General features: G+C 38.0%; 2 protein-coding genes and 2 long non-coding RNA genes across 4 annotated transcripts; 2 read left to right on the forward strand and 2 right to left on the reverse strand.

Moving 5' to 3' along the window:
- Positions 1–1072: 1072 nt before the first annotated feature.
- Positions 1073–1573, reverse strand: LOC114534894. The gene is made up of 3 exons (XR_003688172.1): positions 1526–1573; positions 1253–1308; positions 1073–1149 (listed from the first exon to the last, which is right to left on the reverse strand). It is a non-coding gene; the product is annotated as an uncharacterized LOC114534894 (long non-coding RNA).
- Positions 1574–1954: 381 nt separating this feature from the next.
- LOC114534893 lies at positions 1955–4032 on the reverse strand. Its single transcript, XR_003688171.1, has 3 exons — positions 3478–4032; positions 2104–2157; positions 1955–1984 (listed from the first exon to the last, which is right to left on the reverse strand). It is a non-coding gene; the product is annotated as an uncharacterized LOC114534893 (long non-coding RNA).
- Positions 4033–9921: 5889 nt separating this feature from the next.
- Positions 9922–12450, forward strand: LOC114534867. The gene has a single exon (XM_028556344.1). It carries the CDS (start codon positions 9922–9924, stop codon positions 12448–12450), a length of 2529 nt encoding a protein of 842 aa, XP_028412145.1.
- Positions 12451–13198: 748 nt separating this feature from the next.
- LOC114534868 (uncharacterized protein K02A2.6-like) lies at positions 13199–13987 on the forward strand. Its single transcript, XM_028556345.1, has one exon. The coding sequence runs from the start codon at positions 13199–13201 to the stop codon at positions 13985–13987; it is 789 nt and encodes a 262-aa protein (XP_028412146.1).
- Positions 13988–23875: the final 9888 nt, after the last annotated feature.

Consider the following 23875-nt stretch of genomic DNA (forward strand, 5'->3'; position numbering starts at 1 on the left):
TGGCAGGCAAAATGTTTACAAGAATTGACATTTTGTAAAAACGAATTTAAAATTGTATATGGAAAGTAATTTTAATACTTTTTTTTAGATTCAATCTCTGATGACTACAATTTTAATAATGCTCAAACTACTAGGTGCATTTTCATGTTTGCTGAGAAATCACAAAATACTTATATGCAAAAAAGTTATTTCAATATTTATTTCAGCAATGCATGTGCAAATTAAAACATGCATGCATGACCATATAACAATATATATTGGCATTATTAATCATTAACATTTTATAAACAATTTTGTATAAACAATTTTTGTATTCATGTTATTTAATCAACTAATATTGCACAATTAAATTAACATCACAAAAGCTTAATGCAAAGTTTGTGGACATGAATTATTTTCAACTCATTGATTCTTCTAAACAGTAAATGAAAATTGAAATGCTCAAAGAAATTATACACTATGGTATTCTGACCTCCTTATTATAAATGCTGACATTTGTAACAAGAATTAGTCCATACATTTTAATCAAATGCATTAAATTTTTACACAAAAAGCTCTTTTTGAAGAGTGGGCAATGCAAACAAAACATGTTATAGGTATGAAAGGATTCAATTTCAACTGCTTATTGATATTCCATTGCATTGTGCAAAATTAACAAATTGATTGAATGCCACTTTACCCAACAAAGATTAACCTGATCATGTAAAATATAATACATAAATAGAATTAACCAAAGATTTTGCATACTTCAGAAAGCCAAGAATTTTGAATATTACAATACATAATGATCCTGGAATGATTATAATATACCCTTAATCCTAATCTTTGTTGGGTAGAGTGGATGCACTGAAGTTCACGGTGCAACTCGTACAGTTCTGTAATATATATTTTAGTGCAGGCTTGATGTTGGATCTACAGGCTTTGGCCAATTAAATACCCCACCTTTCCACAATTGAAACACTTTCTTTCTACAAAACAAGGAGATTTAGTGACATCGAATATAGTGGATAATGGTAAATATTTTCCTTTAGTTAACAAATTAAGTATTGGTAAATTAATTAACTAAGGATACCATAGAGTAAATGGATGCTATCTGTGAAGATCTTCACTGGAATGTTCATGACTTACTGTTTCCATCTCGATTACAAGCTGCAACAAATAAACAAAGCAAAACTATATAGTTTCTAAATTATGAGTGTGTTATTTTAAATTTAGGTGAATGAAGATAAATAAACTGGAAAGAAGAACATACATTTGCGACACTCTCTCACTTTGTGGCGCCTTTAAGGCCACAATTATAACAACTTCCTAAATGAGAAGGTTATTCATATTATGAAATATTAAAGTTATGTTTGGTGCTTTAGAAATCCACAAATGAAAATAACCTGATCATATAGCAAAATGCTAACACCTTTAAGATTAAATAATTTCTTATCTTCTTGTCTTATATAAAGGAGAAAAGATAGCTGTTCCATATGTCAAGTAATATTTTATAGCAATGTATTAAACGAAAATAAAAGCATACCTTCAGTGCATTGAAATGCTTTCTGACCTTTTAGGCCGCAATTATGACATTTTTCTAAATGAAAAGTTGTTTAAAACATTTAGTTGGTATATGTATAGCTGGCCATGTTTGCCAGTTTAATCAAGTCATCTTCAGTATAGTATATAAAAAGCAATGACTATGTTAAAATAAAGAAAAATTAAGTACCTTCGAACAATGGCACGTTCTTGTCTAGAAAATAGAAAGATTTATTTAATTTCTTATCACACAAGACAATTGTTTGGCTGTGAATTATAATTTTTTCTGTTGTATCATTTTCTTTCTATGTCATCTGTCCCCAAATCCATTCCTCCTATATTTAAAAAACTGCCTGTATAAATTTTTGCTGTATGATTTATGCTCACCGGACCGTTTATATATTCCTATATTAAAATTGCCAAGGAAACCCACCTCCCGATATCGTAGCTTCATTCTCTTCTGCTGCAGCGAAAACGCAAAATTAAATTAAATTGAAAAAATTAATATTAAGCAAATTTTGCTAGAATTCGGTGAAAATATTTTGTACTAGATTCAAATTAATACAACTATCATTGACGCACCAGTATCACGATCACTTTTTTGCAGCACCTCGCTGTCGGTAGCCATCCTGCTTTCTGTCGGAAAACATAGAGTATTTATATTGTACACTGGCGGTCAAAAAGAATTGCTCAAGACAAGTTAAAATGCTCTCAAATGAACGTAACTGTGCCTCTAACAATATCAAGGAGTAAATATAGACTAGATTACATGCTAAGCTATATGAAATATTAATATTTTGTCGACCCTCGGTCTTGCACCGGCGTGGCATACTTTTTGTTAAGGTGGTAATCTTGAGCGGTCAAAAGAAATTCATTCTATGGACAGTTTTTACAGCAACCCATAAATCACGGACGCCTTGTGAATTAATTCCTTTCTTGTACTATCCTCTTGACATTGTTCCACAGATTTTAATAGGGTTAAGGTATTGTGACTGTGCAGGCCAATCAATTTCTGTCACTCCCCTTCCCATGAAACCATTGTTTAACAATCTTCGAAGTGTGGCAGGTTGCATTACATTACTGAAATATTGCTTGGACTAAGAGAATTATCCAAAATGCCTATGAAGCTCTCTCCTATAGAATTATTCGCTTCTTCTTTATGAATTTGTATCTAAACAGTCCTTTTTGACCGCTAGTGTACAATAAAAGATTGATTGTTACGATTCCTGTTACATACGACAATAGCAACATTTGAGCAGTTCTTTTTGACCGCCGGTGTAATTTAGCAGTAATAGGCGAAAATCATTAAAATAATGCCTTTCTAAAAACCTTTTAGTTTTTTTTCTGCTTTATAATCGTGCTGTTCAGATATATGAAAGCTATAAAAGATATGCAAATCAAAAAGCGCGCGAAATAAATTTGATATTTGATTGGTGGAGAGAATGGGCGCAATATGGATACAACATGAAGTATATAACACATTAAAGGAATTTAAATTATTGCAATTCTAATTTGACCATTTTAGGCAATCTGGTTTCTGAGGTAATCGTATTTTGCTGCGCGATTAGAATTGTTTGTGTATCATTAGAATCATCAATATTTGCAACCTCGCAATATTTGTGGATGTGATTGCGGAATTTAGTGGGCGTGTAACGAACAAAATGTAACTAATAATACATCATGTAATTTGCAGACAACTTGGATACGGCATAATCCTAGAGCACAGTGCAAATGAGAATACTTTATTGTACTCCAGCAAGATATGACATTTTCTATACAGTTTATTGAAAAAAAGCAATAGCTCACATATCACTGCTCACACCTAGAGCAATAATTCATGCCTCTGACAATAATTTCAAAAAGGAATTGCAGTATTACATGATATCTGGCGTCATTCATATAGGTTCTCCTTATTCCCTTACTTTGGTAGTAGTACAAGTAGTGCAAGGTACAAACCTGAGAGCCCTGAAATAGAGTAGGGGCAGCATCTGCCAGCTGCATCATTCTTTGTCCAACCTCCTGCAACATGTCCGCGCTGAAATGCTCCGAGCAAAGACGACTCCCCTTCTTCGAAACTTTACTGCTGCATCCTTATTCATGTTCTCCACCCAAACAGCATGCAACTCAGGATTTTTTTTGAGATCAGGAAATCTACAAGGGTTACATTTCAAACTAATTAATGTTTAGAAAGGGGCCATAAAACTATAAATATACTCAAGTTGACATTCACTGCCAGTATTTACTGGTTTTACTGCCTTTACTGTACTACAGTTTTTCATTTTTTCATATCATATACACCTATGAACTATAAGAAACGCTTTATAATAGCTAATTTGATTAATAATTTTATAAACCGTCATATATCTGTAATCTGTCTGCCTGTGTACATTGTATTTAGGTAATACTGTAAAAATGTTTGACGCTATCTCGGCCGGTATTACATTTGTGAAAAAACTATTTATGTGTTTATTGAAACTACAAGTAATATTTAATATTGTATTGAGGAAACTTACCGGTGAGGAAGGAAAAGTTTTTTTCCTTGGTAAGAGAATTGTGGCACCCAAAAGCGCAGCAAAAGGCATTTTCCCTTGTCGTTATATTAAAAACGCGAAGCGAAAAAGTTAAATAAAAGTATTCAAATATTTTCATAAAAACCAAGAGGGAGATGGACACAGTTTTTCACCTTGTATCGCGGTATGTCAGTGGTAGCTACCATGAGCAAAAGGAACCATGTGGCGTCAGCAAAGCTAAAAATCCGCCATGTTTTTGCGGACATGATTTGGCTGCGAGCCGGCCCTCCAGGAATTTAATATAGCTCAGTGGTTGAGCGATCTCCCCGGAATCCGTTGCTAGGCAGCCAAGAGCTACGATGTCCTGGCGACTAGTTATTAACGAGAATATAAATTATCTTACAAAATTAAATGTTATGACTAAACGTCAGCAACTTAACACAAATCATTGAGTTGACCAATCATTACCATGCAGATATTTGTCTATACGTCTCCATCGAATAAATTTCTTTCTCTCTCATTCCACTTGGGCCTAGTTTGGAGGTTTTCAAACTTGACCAAAAAGCAATGGGTAGCATTTTAACAAGCACTCATGAGTTTTTCAAAGGTTCGTCCTTCAGACTCATGCATTTTGAACTCTTGAAAAACCCACTCGTGCATGTTTTTTTCCAAACTGTACTCTAAACCATGCTATTACCTATACAAACACTCTAATGAAGCTTAACAATAAAAGTTTTCTGCAAGGGCAGTTCACACCAATACAGTTTACATGGAAAAATTGGCAACATCTGTCCCCCTGGCTGCTAGTTCAGTAAGTTCACTTGTGCAAGAAGATAATTTCTGGCCAAAATTTGTTACTTGTAAGCCTTGGCGCCCAAAGGAAGAGCATCTTTCGAAGCGTGAAGTAAATTTAACCCATAAGGGAATTTTATCAACGAACGTGTAATGGCAATTCAAGTCAGAATATCTTCTCGCGCTCATGGCCACACATCTAGGCAAAATGCGCGGAACATAGCTAATTTAATACGAGTAAGGAAGTGTACAACCGTTGAACGTAAAAGCACCTCAGCGTCAACTACACCTAAAACTACTAATGATCTGAAACTAGTTCATTTAAACATCCGTTCCCTGAAAAATAATGTCCATTTATTAGAACAACGCAAGTTTGCCAAGTTCAACAAAATCGACGTTCTCACAATATCAGAGACATGGTTAAATACCTCTGTCACAAACAAGGAAATAGAATTGAAGGTTATAAACTACATCGCTTAGATCGACTGCACAAGAAAAGGGGCGGTGTATGCGCCTACATACGAAAAGACATTAAATCTCTTGTACTTAAAGGTCTCAGTTATATTTCTGAGACAAATCAATTATGGATTAAATTACAATGCAAAAAATCTAAATCACTGTTGATCTGCGTCTCCTACCGTCCCCCCGACAGCCCACTCGATTGTTTCGAAAAGTATTATTTTTCTTGGAGACTTAAACTGCGATATGCTTAAGTCCACACCTGAATCAGTGGCTTTGACCAAGATGACCACAGAACTCAACCTTAACCAGTTAATCAAATCACCAACAAGAATCACTGAATCCAGGCAGACCCTTGTCGATGCTATTTTCGTATCCTCGCCTAGACTGGTAGTTAATAGCGGTGTCCTAGAAACCTGTATTAGTGACCATCTTCCAATGTATGTATCACTAAAACTTAAAACCGACAAAGCCCCACCAACCCATATCACAACCCGCAGCTACAATAAATACGACACGGATTTGTTTGTAACCGATCTGGCATCCAACCTTCATCGTTTTGTTTCCATTTTCAGAAAGGACAATGTCGATGAAAAACCATTTTCAATGAGGTATTTTTAAACACATTGGACAATCATGCCCCAATAAAGACAATTAAGGTACGCGGAAAATCTTGTCCATTTATCACACTCATGATTAAAAGAGACCAGCTTCACAGTCTTTTCAGGAAAACACGTGACCATTATGATTGGCTTAACTATAGAGAGGCTCGCAACTTAACAAAAACTGCACTCGTCAATGCTCAGAGAGAGTATGATCTGAAGGAAGTCCAGCAACACAGAAATAATACTGGATCGCTATGGAAGGTGATTAAAGAAAACATAGCTTATAGGGAAAGAGAGACAGTAGTTACAGCAAAGATCCGACATTAGTAGCCGAAGAATTTAATCATTTCTTTTCCACCATCGGTGCGAATGCGGCTAAAAAAGCCCCGACACTAATACAAGATCTTAGTGTTTTTTCCGACCGGAACCTCCCGGTCACAAACGTTTCAAGTAACAACTACATTGAAGAAAATGACAGAATTAACTTTACACCAGTCTATTGTTCAGAAATAAGGAACATCATATCAGCCATGCCTTCAAACAAATCACCTGGCGAAGACAAAGTGTCCATGCGCGTCATCAAAGACAGCTCACCGGTCATTCTCAGGCCTCTCACCGATATCATTAACTGTTCCCTGGCGTCATCCTCTTTCCCTAAAGCTTGGAAAGAAGTTATTCCCCTGCTAAAAGATGGAAATCATGATGAGGCATCAAACAACCGCCCACACTCTCTCTCTCTCCTTACCTTTTTTTCGAAAATCTGTGAAAAAGTTACGTTGAATCAACTTGGTTCATATCTGACGAAGGGCGTGAAATTTTCACCCCACCAAAGCGGAAACAAGAAATATCACTAATGTGAAACCTTCAACCTGTTGATCGGAGATACCATCTTAAAGAATATGGTTGAGAAATCGGTCACTGCACTGATATTATTAGATTTATCAAAGGCTTTCGACAGTGTAAACCACGCCTCCCTTCTTGAAAAGCTTAGCAGTGCAGGCGCTTCTCTAAGCGTGACCAAATGGTTTGAGAGCTACCTGACCGGAATAACACAATCGGCCAGAATCGGTTCCACTGTCTCCACCCATCTCCCTGTTTCATATGGCGTACCTAAGGGGGCAATCCTATCACCTTTGCTCTTTAGCATTTATACCAACGATCTTCCCTCATCAGTTCACCACAGCAAACTGGAATCGTACGTAGACGACTCCAAGATACTACTATCCTTTGTAGTGGCTGATGCGGACCGTTTAAAGCAACGACTAGAGGAAGACCTTCTTTCGGTAGCTAAACACTGCTCTGAAAACGAATTGCTTATTAATCCGGGAAAGACTAAATATATGCTAATTGGCACTCGGCAAAATCTACAACAACTTCCGGAAGACATGACTGTAAATTTCCTCAACGAAGCCATCACCCCTGTTCCTATTGCCAAAGATCTAGGAATGACACTCGACTCTTATTTGTCGTATGACCAGCATATCACCAACTTAGTCTCTGCATGTATGAATTCTCTGCAGGGCCTCTTTTAAGGATATGTAACTGAGTGGGACATTTTCCCCAAGGGACCTGAAATAACGTAAAAAGGGGACCTGAAAAAATCTATTAAAGTCCATAAAATTCCAGTTACTAATTTAAAAATAGGTTTCGCTACACTATAGGGCAAGAGAGCCTGAGGTTGAGATTCTGCGAAAGGAATACTGGAATACGGATTAATTAATATGTTGTCCAATATTAACTTTGGAAGTTATTTTCACACCAAAAATATGAAAAGGGACTTTCTATTGGGAGGGAAAAAATTGCCGACTGGGGGGGAAGTAAGGGGGGCTGGGGGGGCAATTTCCCCCCCAGTCTATATGTTAAAAGAGGCCCTGATTCTCTGTGCCAAATAAATCGAGTCAAAAAATGCTTTGATAAAGAAGCCTTAATTCTTATCATCTCGGCACTCGTTACGAAAAAAATCTTTTACTGTTCAACGGTTTGGTCAAACACATCGTCCACCAACATCAAGAAACTACAGTTGGTCCAAAATTTTGCGTGCAGGATAATTACAAATAAGTTCGACCATATTTCACCAGGTTTACGCGAACTTAATTGGCTCCCAGGAAAAGAACAGCTATTACTCAGAGAGGCTATTATGATGTACAAATGTGTAAATCATCTCGCTTCACGTTACCTGTGCGATTTATTCACTATATAGGCGGTCTGATATTCATCAACGAAATACACGTAGCCAAGATTTACTGCAAATACCACTTTATAAAACTTCTGTGGGTCAAAGGTCTTTTCATTATAGAGGCGTTACACTCTGGAACAAGTTGGACATTAAGTATAAAATTTTAGATTCTCTAAAAACTTTTAAAAACGAACTGAAGCAAAGCTTCTTGGAACAACTATATAGTTGAATACTTACAGTACCTTGTCTTGATATTTTATATAAATGTCTTATTCATTAGCGTAGATTAATTTTAAATTTCAAAATTTTTAAATAGAATTATTAACATCTTATTCATTGTAAATTAGTGTTGAAAACCCTGCTTGGGAACACAATAAAGTTTGTAATTGTAATTGTAATTGTAATTGTAATTGTAATTGTAATTGTAATTGTAATTGTAATTGTAATTGTAATTGTAACTCAGCCAGTCATCTCCATCATCCCTCCTACACTTGCATTTCGTCTACTATAAAAATATAAATGATTTGACTGTTCTCCCAAGCCTAATTTTGCTCATTGCTGCTCAGCAAAACAAAACAAACATTTGATTTACCTGTCAATGTCATTGTAGCATGACCCACATGTGGTTTCAAATATGTGTTTGCGTTGAATAGCCAAATGAATTGGTAAACAGGGTCTTCTCAACCAAACTGAAGTTAATATCAGACCATGCATGTACGTCTAGTACTAGAATTGGCTTGGACTATCTGGGAAATATAGTATTCAACACCAAATTTTCTAAGTGTGCTGGCATCTGGCGTCCTGACTTCAGGAACTCCAGAAAATCTTGTAAAGAAACCTATTTTTATGAAATAACAAGAAATTTTTTTCATAAACAAATTTTATATTCTTTCATGGCATTCAAAATTCGAGAGAAAATAAAAGTCAGAGGCATCCTGACTAAATTGTGCGGTGTTCGATCGCTATAAAATCCAAGTTCTACATACCTTGTGTTTATTTATCTTTGTTTTAGGCTTTGTATCGACACTGGCAGTATTAGTCCCAGTTGTAAAATTAGCCATTTAACAACGATTAAAGTGCCTATATCACTCGTGGAATCTTTATGCATTTGAAAAGAATGTAAAAAGTTAGTCAATATATTAAAAAAAGTTTTTTGATTTAGTGCAATAATTTTGAAGATACTAGCCTTTAAACTACCTGCCGTTTCTGAGACCCAGGCTCCTGTAAACAATGGGCAGTTTCAAATTGAATAGCCGTGTTTAAACCCAGGAGGTTGGGACTCAGGAACCGGAGGTAGTTTAGAGGCTTGTATCTTCGAAATTATTGCACTAAATCAAAAAACTTTTTAATATAATAAATAACTTTTTACGTTCTTTTCGAATGCATAAAGATCACACGAGTGATATAGGCTCTTTAAACGATTAAAATAAAGCTTTTAAGACGCACGCTTTCTCTGTAGCCGAACACTTGCAAAATTTATTAGCGAAAATAAATCATGCATGTCATTGCGCATGTGCAGAAACGCAAAAGTCGAAGATTTCGCATGTCAGAGATTTCGCGTCACACCGGGAGGTATTTGATCCTTCTCAAGCGCTTTCTTGCATACAGATCCTCTCTTACAAATTTCCCTGGCCGTGGAAGAGGCGGTTGTAATGATATGCAATTCTGTCATGCCTCATTGATATTCTTATTACTTTCTACTTGATATAAATATATGCTGTTTGTAGTTTTAAGTTAGTAATAAAGTTGTTCTTAACACAGTCGGTTCTGGCGGTTTTAGCATGAAATCATTACATGGTGTCAGGTGTGGGATCATCTAACATTATATATATCTATATATATATATAAGAAGACAATTATGGCTGAAACGACCGGGTTTCGAACGCCCGAGATGAACTGGCAAGCTACAGATTTGCCTGATGAATTTGCAAAGTTTAAACAGTACTGTAGTTTGATCTTTGCTGGCCCGTTCGCCGAGAAGACCGAGAAAGAACAAGCCTCGTTCATTCTTCTATGGATTGGAAGGCAAGGGATCGAGACCTACAATAGTTGGTCGTGGGAAGACGATTCCGAATGTATGAAACCAAGTAAAATTTGGGAGCGGTTCGAAAGGCATCTAGCGCCGAAAGTGAACCATCGTCTAGCAAGGTATCAATTACAGCACTTAAAGCAGATGCAAGAAGAATCTATTGATGATTTCATGACTCGTTGTCGAAATCAGGCTACAAAATGCAGGTTTAGAGATGTTACTGAGATAAGTGAGCGCTTGATTGAGCAGTTAATTATCGGTTCTAAACACAAAAAAGTACAAGAGCGATTGTTATCCAAAGGGGAATCTCCCACGTTAGACGAAGCAATGGACGTTTGCAGAACTTACGAAGCTACGCTGACACAGATGGGTCAACTTGACAGTGGCCAAACGAAGGAGATTCATGGTATGCGCAGTGATAACAAGCCGAAAAAATGTGGCAATTGCGGGGGAGGGCATCTTAGTAATCCGAATATTAAATGCCCTGCCTACGGAACTGAATGTAAGAAGTGTGGAAAAGCTAATCATTGGGCTAGAGTTTGTCGTTCGAAGCGAGAGCTGCGAAGTCTTTCACGACGACAAAGACCAACTTCGAGAAGTCGTTCAAGTTACAAGAATAGTGAGCATGGTGAAAAATCGAAAACAACTAGGGGTAAAGATCAACAATACAAAGATATAAACGGCCAGTTCGAAGCAATAACATTCGAGTCGATATCCGTGAATACCGTTAAACCCGCTCAGAATGAAGTCTTCGTTACTGTGAAGGTAGACCTGAATCGGGGTGTCAGTTGCTCAACATCACTGAAAGCCAAGCTCGATACAGGAGCTCAAGGAAACATTCTACCACTAAGACTGTTTCGACAAATGTATCCACGGTATGTTGCAGCAAGCGGCTTGCCTAAATCAGGGAGTCTTGAGAGTTCTACAACAGTGTTGACAGCATATGGGGGGACAAAGATAGTACAATATGGCATTTGTAAGATACCCTGTCAGTTCCAAAATCGGAGATCAGAAGCGGCATTCTATGTTACCGAGGCAGATGGCCCAGCAATTATTGGTCTTCCAACATCATTGGAGCTTGACTTGGTTACATTGAACTGCTCGGTGCAGAAGAGTCCGGATGCTCAACCCACCCCCGAAACCCTTCCTGTAAAACCTATTGGCAACAAGGCTGATCTGATGTCACAATACCCTGGATGTTTTGATGGGATTGGGAAGTTGCAAGGTCAATATCACATCACCTTGGATCCATCAATACCCCCAGTTGTCCACACACAGAGACGCGTGCCATTGAGTTTGCGTGACGATATCAGAAACGAGCTGACGAAGATGGAGAGCCAAGGTGTGATTAATATTGCTAAAATTAAAGAGGGGGAACCAACTGCATGGGTTAATAGCTTGGTGTATCGTCGGAAAGCAGATGGATCGCTGAGAATATGCCTTGATCCAAAGGATTTGAATAAAGCCATTCTGAGGGAGCATTATACAATACCTACTTTAGAAGAAATTCTCCCAAAGCTTACTGGAGCTAAGTTGTTCTCGATAGTAGATGCTAAGTGTGGGTATTGGAACGTAGAGTTAGACAAGAAGTCGAGCTACTTAACAACGTTTAACTCACCATACGGACGTTATCGGTTTTTACGGATGCCGTTCGGGTTAAAAATGTCTCAGGACGTTTTCCAAGCAAAGATAGACCAGACGTTTGAAGGCTGTGAAGGCGTGGTTGGCATCGCTGATGATATTGTGGTTTTTGGAAGGACCGACGTCGAGCATGATCGGCATATGCACGAAATGATGACAAAATGTCAAGAGACGGGGCTGAAGCTGAATCCTGACAAGTGTAAAATTAAAGAAACGAAGATCAAATTTTATGGTGTTATGTGCAGTGAGAACGGAATTCAACCGCATCCTGCCAAGGTATCTGCCTTACAGAATATGGCACCTCCATCCGATATCCAAGAGCTTCAAGCTTTTCTCGGGTTAGCAACTTATATGAGTCCGTTCATTCAGAATCTCAGTGATTTAACAGCACCGCTACGTGACCTGGCGAAGAAGGGGAACGTTTTTGAATGGAATCCATCCCGTCAGGTGACGTTTGAAGCTATCAAGCGTCTAATCAGCGATGATTCAACATTGGCTTATTACGATCCTGAGAAAGAAATTACTCTTCAAGTCGACGCATCCACAAAAGGCCTGGGAGCTACGTTACTCCAAGAGGGGAAACCGATCGCTTTCGCTAGTAAAAAGTTGACTGAGACAGAGGCACGTTATGCAAATATCGAACGAGAGCTACTGGCGGTAGTGTATGGATGTGAGCGATTTCACACATACTTGTTTGGGGCGAAGTTTCGTGGTTGAATCAGATCATAAACCCTTGGAGTCTATCCAGTTGAAGCATTTAATTTCAGCACCCCCAAGGCTTCAACGGATGTTGTTACGGTTGCAACCGTATGACGTGACCATCCGATATAAGCCTGGAAAACAGGTGCAAATAGCTGATGCTCTGTCAAGGCTTTCACCCGAAGAGAGGACGCCAATACCTGACCTAAACGTGCAAATCCATCACGTTTGTCCCCAGTTTTCCAGTGAGTATTTGCAGAAGATTAAGGTCGAGTCAAATAAGGATGCGGAGATGATTGCACTCCGGATTATGGTATGTGGTGGCTGGCCTACAACGATAAAGGAAGTACCTATCATTTTAAGGCCTTATTGGACGTTTCGAGACGAGTTAACTATGGAGGACGATCTTCTCTTTAAGGGTCATCGTACTATCATTCCAGCTACAGTTCAAAATGATGTCCTTTCCAGGTTACATGCAAGTCACCAGGGTGTGGAGAAAACCAAATTGAGGGCTAGATCGTCGGTATTTTGGGTGAATCTGAATAAGGATATTAACGAGATGACTAGAATGTGTAACGTATGTCAGAATTATCAGAGTAAACAGCCTAGAGAGCCACTGATTCCCAGTGATATACCACCTCGACCATGGCACACGATTGGAACTGATTTTTTTTATTTCGACGAGGAGGAATATCTATTGATTGCTGATTATTACTCGAAATATCAAATCGTGCGAAAGGTACCGAGGGGCTGCAGCAATAGCAAGATGATAGTGGAATTAACGAAGCAGATCTTTAGCGAGCATGGTATCCCAGCGATTGTCAGATCTGATAATGGACCACATTTCCAAGGTCATTACAAAACATTTGCGGAAGATTTCGGTTTTGAACATATCACAAGTTCTCCGCATTATCCGCGTAGTAATGGATTTATTGAGAGCCAAGTGAAGATTGTAAAGAAAATTTTTCAGAAGGCAAGAAAGTCGAAGGTAGATCCACATATGGCCCTATTATGCCTTCGTTCTACTCCAATAGATAGTCAACTTTCGTCTCCAGCCGAGCTATTGTTTGGACGGCAAATACAGGACAATCTTCCTAGGAGAGACCTAGAACAAGCCAAGATAAGTCCGTTCCGAGATGTGTTTTCAAGACTACAGGAGAGACAGACAAAGCAGAAGTATTATTACGATCGGTCAACGAAAAGTCTACCAAGCCTATGTCAAAGGCAAAACGTGATGGTTCAAAACCCGAGAAGTCTTGAATGGGAACCAGCCGAAATAGAAAGCGAGATCGAAAAGGCTCCACGATCCTATAATGTATCGATTCCCGATGGAAGAGAATTACGACGAAATCGATCGCAGATTCGGGAACGTAGCTGTAAGAGAGTTCGTATTAATCCAAGTCCGGAGTCGCCAAAAGAGATCAAACCACAATCAACTCAAGAGATCGATAGTCCGGCTGCTGTACAGAGATCGGAACTAGCCAAGAGTGCAAATGATCACTACACGACTAGGAGTGGAAGGATCGTGAAGCCTCCGCAAAGATTGAACCTTTAATGAATGAATTGTCTTTGTTTGAATAGGTTAAATTATCACTTATAGCTCTATTATAATAACATTAGTAAAAAAAGAAAAAAAGGATTTATGTAGCAGTAGCATTGATCAATTGAGAGCTTTATATTTTATAATAGGAAAAAGGGGATGTAATGATATGCAATTCTGTCATGCCTCATTGATATTCATATTACTTTTTACTTGATATAAATATATGCTGTTTGTAGTTTTAAGTTAGTAATAAAGTTGTTCTTAACACAGTCGGTTCTGGCGGTTTTAGCATGAAATCATTACAGCGGAAATCATTCTGCTTCATAGAAAGGGGCATCGACGGTGATAAGGGAAGTGGGTCGGCACTATCAGCTGATACGATGGCGATTGGTTGGTTGTTTACGATAGCTGTAACTTCGTAAGGAGTAACTCGTCGTTGAATTGAACTGCTCCGATATTTAGCAACATTGCATTTAACATTCTACGTATCGTTCCTATTTTGCCGCTCCCACACACCGCTGAAGTGAGAGGCGTGCGGAGGATTAAACTTCTATTCGCACCCTTGATATATACAACTTACGTCTGGATTCTCTCTGCATCCATTTCTTTCAGTCCGCCATCAAGCTCCTGATTCGTACCAGAGAGTCCCATCTTTAAATGGATGCCGGGCCGAGAATGGCGAAGAAACAGCATAATGCGCATACGAAGGAATTCGTGTCCATTGAGTGAAGGATCTCGATATGTATTCATCTGCTACAGAGACAAGTAAATACCAGGGTCCATCAGGGCCCGACATTGGTAAACGGCGGGTGGGCTTCCACTCGATCAACAGGTATAAGTCCGCCACAATCTCTCGACGTTAGATGCAGGTTTTCGTTCTCGGCGCTTCGACCATTGCTGAGGCTTTCGTGTTTCTTTGCTTGCTTTGCAGTTCTTCAGTAATTAGAAAGGCTACTGCACGTTGCAGTTTATCGCAATCCGAAAAACGGTGGAACCGTTTTGTCTTAAAACTCTCTCCGTTGTTGGGCTTGCAATGCAGAATACACACTTACTCTGACCTCGGGATCATTCTCGTCGAATGTTGCTTCATCTATTCTGGTCGGTGCCGCCTCGTCATTAAGTGGTAGGCTGGATAGCGTCATTCTCAGGAATGAGGGAACTTTAAGCCAATCGGATTCTACCAACCCCTTAGCCGTTGTGCCACGGGTAGAAAAATCAGCCGGATTCGTGGACGTGTCAACATAGTTCCATTGTTGTGGCTCTGATACATCCCTGATCGACTGGACTCGATTGGCGACATATACACGGAACTGCGAGCATTGTTGTTGATAAATCGTAAGACGACCTTTGAGTCCGTAAAGAACCTAACATCTTCTATCTTCAACTCGAGTTCCTTCCGTAACCTCGTTACCGCTTTCGTAGACAGGACAGCTGCACGCATCTCGAGTCGTGGGATGCTAGTCTGTCGATTGGTTGCTACATCAGGCTAACGCTGGCCTCGCCTTTCTGGTTGAGTTGCTTCAGATTCGCTGCTACTCCAACAGCTTCTTTGCTCGCATCGGAGAATGCATGAACTTCTTTACGTACTACAGGATCAAAGTTCTTAGGAAGGGTAGCATCGATCTGCACAAAGGTTTTGTAAGCAAGTAAGTTGGTTCCTCCTAACTATCATATTATTCATTTTTTAAAAAAAATTAACAAAAAATGCTTGTATACACACAATATTAAAAGAATATGGGCGTATATATAGTATATTTTAAATTTTTTGGTTACCTGCTATATTTTGAAATGTTTTAGTCTCAGTTTGAAAGATAACATTGTGATAGCTAGTGAGATGTGATCTTAGATCCACAATTTTATGGCATTTGAATTGGCCGTGCGAGCAAAGACAATTCCCTGCTCGGTCTGCAACTTTTGACGATGTTTCCGTTGAATGTGACACGTCAAATCGTTTCTTCTGGTGAGAATCATTTCGCAATATCTACACTTTGGCTTTTTTGATGTTGTTTCTATCTTATATCCCTGATAACATTGTCGTAATCAAGTAATGCCTTTGATGTATTTAGCACGTCCGCAGGTTATTGCCTGCTTGACTGATCAAGGGTTCGTTGAAGAGACGGCGCATTCGACTGATCCTAATTATTGATTCCAGATAATGAAGCATGATTCTCAGATTGGTCCCAAAGTAGATGCCAGGCGTTGTGAAGAAGATTCTTACAGAGCAACAAATATAATTTCTAGATACAAGATAATTTTTATTATTTTGGAAGGATAAAATTATATAGCACCATAAGACTATACAGGGTGTATCAGAAAAAACTAGAAGATTTTAAAATGTCCAAAAAACTATCATTTTATCAAAATATCTCAAAAATATACTTACGTCTAAGTATTTTAGCATCTTCTGGCTTATCTAACAGTAAAAGCTATCAGAAAAATTAACCTAAATAAGCGGGAGAACGGTTTGTAAAAGCCTCATTTTTAACCGCTTGCGCAAAGAAAATGAGAGGTTCAAAATCCAAGTTCATTTAAAGAGATGAAAGTTTGGACTCTTTTGTGCAATGTATCAAAATTTCAGAAAATTTGATAAACATTAAGTCCGCTGTGAAACGTTTCAAAATTGGACTTTTTTCCGTTTACTCCGCTCTCGCGTAATCTTTTTTCATGCAAGAATGCCGATTACATGCATGAGTTAAGTACGTCACTCGAACCAATTTTGAAACGTTTCACGGCGGACTTAATGTTTATCAAATTTTCTGAAATTTTAATACATTGCACAAAAGGGTCCAAACTTTCATCTCTTTAAATGAACTTGGATTTTGAACCTCTCATTTTCTTTGCGCGAGCGGTTAAAAAGGAGGCTTTTACAAACCGTTCTCTCGCTTATTTAGGTTAATTTTTCTGATAGCTTTTACTGTTAGATAAGCCAGAAGATGCTAAAATACTTAGACGTAAATATATTTTTGAGATATTTTGATAAAATGATAGTTTTTTGGACATTTTAAAATCTTCTAGTTTTTTCTGATACACCCTGTATTATAAATACTGGACTACCACTCAAAAAATCATGATTACAACTAATGTTCAATCACCATGCAAATAAAAAGGATGTACTGGATTGCAGTTTCAGAAATTAAAAATCATAATTGCTATTGACCGAGGACGCGCTCACAAATCCTAAATTAAATAATTCGAAATGTAATCTACTTACATATCCACTTACAGATAGCTCAGCTACAATGCTGAGTGGTAGTTTTTGTGCATTTTCTTTGGGTAATGATGACTGGTGACGTTCATGTGACTCTAATGACGTTGGTGGAACTAAATGTGACGAAAGAGTTACAAATGCATGAGGAAAACATTATTAACGTTTACTTCGTTCTCTGCCACCCATGCTGCGAAAACACGTCGAAGATACTGCTGGAACCAGTAGCATTTTGAAGAAAAAAATCAGGCGACTGTTTGCTGAGGTTAGACTGTAGCGTTGCAGCATTTATGTATCCTTTCACTTGATTGACCAAACCGTCTGGGATGGGCCAGGCTAGGGAGTCCCCACAAACAATTTTTCTAAATCCACAAGACACAACGTTTAGTGATTGCCTCTGCGATTGTCAGTTACGAAAAAGGTTTTTCCCTCTGATGCCCCAACGTTAAGAGCAAACAGTAACTGGTTTGAAGTCTTAGGCACAATCGTTTTAGAGAAACGGCGCTCTTGTCAGATCTTTGTTTATCATCTCATTCAAATACACGCAGTAGGTTTCTGTTTGTGAGCGGTTTAAGATTTTTGTCATCCAACAAATGTGGTCATTAGAAATCCAACGTTTAAGACAAAATTCGACGGTTTGTTTGGTGACATACAAGGTTGCAACATTTCGTCATTTCTGTTTGTGTACAGCATGTGTTGAAACTTAGCTATCGACGATGCACAAGGATGCTCCATTTGTAGCTTTGCGAATTTACTGGCAAACCAGACTCGAGTAATAATCGATCTGCTTCGGTTCAAACAGATATTCCTCCAATGTCCAATAACCCGTCTAATTTCCCAGTGATAGAGTTGGATAATACTAAGGAAAGGGAATCTCCTAAGCAAAATAGTGATTCAGTTAAATCAAAACGTAAAAACAAAGCCAAAGGGAAAAAGAAATTACAAGAGTCTAATGTAAACCAACAACGCGATGAATCATTAGTTAATCTTCCTAACAATACGCTTAATACCAATCAACCTGATCATGATGATAATTATCATAACAGCAGTATTCAAAGTGAGACCCGTCATGGTAAACAAGGTCGAGATATGAACATGTCCAGTTCTGATAAGAAAGTTACAGTAGTTGCAGGTGACTCAATCATAAAAAACTTGCAGGGATGGCGCCTATCAGACGTGAACAACCATGTTGTTGTTAAGAGCTTTGCAGGTGCCACAATTGAGGATATGGAGGACTACTTGAAACCAGTTATTCGCAAAGAACCTGAGACAATAATACTGCATGTTGGTACTAATGACTTAAAAAAACTATCATCTAAACAAGTAGCCGAGGGCATTTCAAATTTGGGTGTTCAGATTAAAGAAGAATCACCAAATACTAATATTGTGCTTTCCAGCATTACACTACGAACAGATAACCCGTATCTAACTGCTAAAGCAAACGATGCTAACAAATTGATAAACTCATTTTGCACTAGGAATAAGTGGAAATTCATAAACCACTCGGCGATCAATTCTACCTGTTTAAACACTAGAGGCTTGCACCTGAATCGTAAAGGAACCTCTTATTGCCAAAAACATTAGCCAATTCATTGTTACTAATTAGGAATTTGCCACACGGGAGTCGGTGAATTCCAGTCCTACAAATCAATCTAATAATTATTCTCTTCAACAAACTTTAAGTAAGCGAGGTCTTGTGATAGCATGTCTAAATATTAATAGCTTAGTTGCGCATATTGATCAACTTAGGATCTTCCTCGACACTTATAAAATTGATATACTAGCAATCAATGAATCTAAATTGGATTACACAATAACTTCAAATCAGATTCATGTCCCAGGTTATGATATCGCCAGACGAGATCGTTCTATTAACGGCCGTCATGGTGGTGGAGTTTGTATTTACAAAAGTAATTTAAACTTCCGATTACGAGACGATTTACATAGTGAGAACCTAGAACTACTTGCGATTGAGATTCGTAAACCTCGTTCAAGGCCATTCTTGGTAGTAACTTGGTATAGACCTCCAAATTCCCCAACGACAGCTTTTACTGCTTTTCAAGATATAATGGATAAAATTGATGCTGATGGAAGTGAATTCTATTTATTAGGGGACTTCAACTGTGATGTCATGTCTGCGAACCCCGATTGCAATACCAAAAATCTTCTTAATATAATTATGTAATACCTACAATCTATCCCAGATTATATCGAAGCCTACTAGAGTTACTAATACAACGGAATCACTTATCGATTTATGTCTTACTATCCTGATAAGGTCAAAGACTCGGGGACTCATTCCCTGGGTATAAGTGATCATTCTCTCATCTATCTAATACGAAAATCTAATTGGCAAGCAGTTGGTGTAAATCATTCGGTAACTAAGAGGCAATTTAAAAATTTCAACGATGATGAATTTCTGAATGACTTACGCGAAATTAACTGGTCTGATATTCGCTCATTTGATAATCCTAATAATATGTGGATAGCTTGGCTTTCTAGATTCTCGGTTGTATTAGATATTCATGCACCAATTAAGACAAAAAGGCTTAGATGCAATAAATTGCAGTGGATTAACTCCACAGTAATTAGCAAAATACGTGAAAGGGATTCCTTAAAAAAACGATTTGATAAAAATCCCAATGACGTAATTTGGACTAAATATAAAAAATCTCGAAATGAAGTTACTAAGCTCATCAAGAACACTAAGCGCCAATATTTCATGGATCGTATTAACTCGGCTAAAAGTGATCCTAAAAAAACTTGGAAACTCATTAATGAGCTGTCTTCGCGCAAAGTTCACGACTCCACAAATTAAAATGTATTAGGCAAAAGATGTAGAGATAACAAACTCTCACGATAGCTAATGCATTTAATTCGTACTTTACCACGATAGGAGTAAGTCTTGCAAACGAAATACCTTCCTCTGATATAGATCCTATTTCTTATATCAATTCTACCAACAGTTCATTCTCCTTTACCGTTTTAAACGTGGAGACTGTAACTGAAACTCTTAAATCTATTAATTCTAACAAAGCAACCGGCCCGGATAATATTCCTGGTAGGGTATTGAAGATTGCTTCTGATATTTTGTCTCCTTCTCTAACTGCCATCTTCAACCGCTCACTTAATATGGGAATCTACCCAGACGATTGGAAGATGGCTAGAGTGCTGCCTATTTTTAAAAGTGGCGAGAAAGATAATCTTAACAATTATCGACCGATTTCAATTATCTCTATAATTGCTAAGGTCTTTGGTAGACTCGTACATGATCAATTCTATAGTTATTTATCAGCTAATAATTTAATTAATACTTATCAATCTGGTTTTAGACCATCACATAGCACTCTAACCTCCTTGCTAGAAACAACGAATGAGTGGTGTGTCAATATAGACAGGGGTCTTCTTAATGGCGTAGTTTTTATCGATCTAAAGAAAGCCTTCGATACTATTGATCATGCAATTCTATTGGAAAAACTTAGAGTCTATGGTGTTGACGATCTCGCGCTAGCGTGGTTTCGATCTTATTTAACTGATCGAAAGCAAAAGTGCTTCGTCAACGGCAAATACTCGTCTAGCTCTTCCATATCTAAGGGGGTTCCCCAAGGCTCTATCATAGGCCTCTCTTGTTCTTGGTGTATATCAATGACCTACCGAATTGCTTGAACGAGGGTTTTCCTAGAATGTTCGCTGATGACACCAATATAAGTTTCAAGAGTAATAATCTTTTTGAGCTCGAAAACCTCATGAATTTTGATCTCTTAAACCTAAAACGGTGGTTAATAGCAAATAAGTTAAGTTTAAATATTGCTAAAACAGAATTCATGGTCATCGGTTCTCGACAACGGTTAGCAACCTTTGATGATCATGACTTTTGTGTAACTGTGGATAATGAACCAATCGAACAAGTTGAGTCCGCCAAAACTTTAGGTTTGACCGTGGATGAACATCTTACATGGACTAACCATGTTGACGTGATTACTAAAAAAGTTTCGTCTGCAATTAGTGCACTCAAACGTACTAGAGGGCTAATGAATCAGGAAACCGCAATTAAGATCTACCAAGGTTTTATTGAACCTTATTTTTCCTACTGCGCCCCAGTATGGGACGGACTCGGAGTTACTTTAAGTGATCGAGTTCAGAGACTACAAAATAGAGCAGCACGCGTCATAACATGTTCTTCATATGATGTATCATCCAATGTCCTTCTTCATAAGCTAAAGTGGAATAATTTATCACTCAACCGTCAAAAACAGAAGGCCATACTCATGTACAAAATTCTTAATGGTCAAACACCTCAATACCTACAAGAGATGTTCGTCTCTAGAAGAGGGCAGTATGCTCTTAGGAATTCCTATGGCAAGTTGTTTATTCCTAAACCTAACACTGATTACTTAAAGCGCTCCTTCTCTTATAGCGGAGCATTTCTTTGGAACAACTTGCCTGAATCCTCTAGATTATCGCCATCTCTAACCTCTTTTAAAAGTAGACTGGAATCTCTATATTCTAGTTCAACCGACTCCCACACGGCAACCAGGTAGAACAGTACTCCCACGATACTCTCTTTATTTATATATAAATTAGACTGTAAATATTTAAATATCAAATGTACTGATGGTTTTCCTTCCGTGTTTAAATAAAGTGTATGTATGTATGTATGTATGTACTGTGTGATGTGAGACGTGTGATATTGCGATACTTGCGAAAGTAAAACGTAAACTGTGAACTTACCTCGTTACCTGCTTGTTGTTGTGCGTGGATGGTGTTGATGTTTTGTATTGGAACATCCATAATAAGATCAACTTGTTGGGCCAGCTCACTCAGAGGTTGAATCTTTCATTGGTTGCAGGAGTTGTCGAACATAGGTGGGAAGCCATTGCGGAAAGACTTCACGAACAAATGGGTGATCACTTGATGTGGGTTCAACTTCCGTGTCCGACATCGTTGTTATTTTTCGATTTACCGAGTTGAAATAAACAGGAAAAGTTCGAGTATTGTGTCATCAGGGTCACCAAATTAATGTGCAACGTTGATGCATAAACAATACAACCTTTCAATGTATTTAACGTAACCTGACAAGCTATACTACACTTCACGCTTCGATCAACTTTAAACAGCCATACGTTCAATATATAATAATTAGCTTCAGCTCATAATGTTAATTGACGGTGTTTGAAACTGTTTTGGCATGAAAACGAAAACGAAAACGCTCGAAAACTTTACCGAGTGCACATAGTATAAATATCGTATTTTTAGGTGCTTGCGTACTTTTCAGCGGCTATTCGCATGAGTAAAGTGTAAATTGGTTTTTACACCAAAATTGCAAGAACGCAAAAAAATCCATCGTTCTGAAGGCTACGATTCTACCCAATGCAGTTTAAGTCTATATAATACCTATATTTGCCTTGTCTCTATGTAAATGTTTAAATGTTGGTGCTGTCGCATTTACATTTCTAGAACGTTTGGGAAACGCGACGTCGTCACGACGGCAACATGGAAACGTGCGCGGTTAGACTGGATCGAGTTAGAATCCACGTTGCGAGACTGGTCGCCGTTCTGTTGCCAACGCCAGTTGAGCTATTTTGCCGTAGTCTTAACAACCTCGACTTATTATGGATGCAGAGAAGTAAGTTTATACTGTTTTTTTAAGTTTTGTTGCTATAAGGATATCAACAAGTACGATCGTATTATTGGACCAGGAACTGGTGAAGTATAGATTCAATCTTTCTCTCCAGGATGAAATTTCAAATATCTATGAACCTAGGCAATCTTGCGAACGGTTATGTTAAAATTATCGCTTTTCTACATTTTCTCATCTGCTTCAATACAAAGACACTTAAAATGTGCCGTGTTGCGCATCTATGTCCTAATCTGTGCCGCTGTAGCTGGCGAGAAGCTAGCGTTGCGTGTACCGTGCCACTGTCATTATAGTCGTTTTTATGTATATGTATGCTGAGCAAAGCCTAAACAAATAAATAAAAAATAAGTAATGCCCTAAAGTGAAACGCATCTAACGCAATGGTCATAAGTCATGAATATAAATTATATTGCGTACAAAACAAAGAAAATACACGACCTTCTGGCTTGAACTCATAATAAATTATATGAATATTAATAATATTAAAATTTGCCTTCCGCCACTTTCTGACATGGCTTGCAAATCTTCTGAAGAATATAAGCACAAACAATTTAACTCCGTAAGTCGATAGAGAATAACCTTTAAGATAGTGGTGTGAAGTTTTATCTCGATCTGGTGCTAAATGACGGAGCCTTAGCCATTTGAACTTGCTTCAATTATGCATACTAATATTGAACATAATCTAAATTATTCAACAGAACAGTGAAAACAAAAAACGATTTGATAATGAGATAAGGGAACTGAGATGCGATCATAATTTGTATACTGGGTCACTTATGTTCGCCGATGATCTTACGTTGATGTCGCGGTTAAAGCGAGGTTTACTCTGTATGCTTGTTTAATAGTTCCGGTCTTTAAAAAGTGGCCGATCAACATGACCGAACACGGGCACGTTTGCTTGGACAACTGCTCGTTTTGGCAGGATATTTTCCGTTTACCGTCCGTTATTTCGCGCCTTGAACTAGCCTTAAAAAGCCTTGAAATGAAAACATGAAAACAAAGTATTTTTAATCGAATAACATCACATGATGTTAGATGAGCAGCATTTTTCGAATGA

Source organism: Dendronephthya gigantea, unplaced genomic scaffold, assembly GCF_004324835.1.
Source record: "Dendronephthya gigantea isolate DGI-Jeju-01 unplaced genomic scaffold, DenGig_1.0 000108F, whole genome shotgun sequence".
Classification (NCBI taxonomy): Eukaryota; Metazoa; Cnidaria; class Anthozoa; order Malacalcyonacea; family Nephtheidae; genus Dendronephthya; species Dendronephthya gigantea.

What these genes read in the sequence shown, in the direction of transcription:
- LOC114534867 (XM_028556344.1), top strand. Translation starts at nt 9,922, where the DNA reads ATGGCTGAAACGACCGGGTTTCGAACGCCCGAGATGAACTGGCAAGCT.
- LOC114534868 (XM_028556345.1), top strand. Translation starts at nt 13,199, where the DNA reads ATGATAGTGGAATTAACGAAGCAGATCTTTAGCGAGCATGGTATCCCA.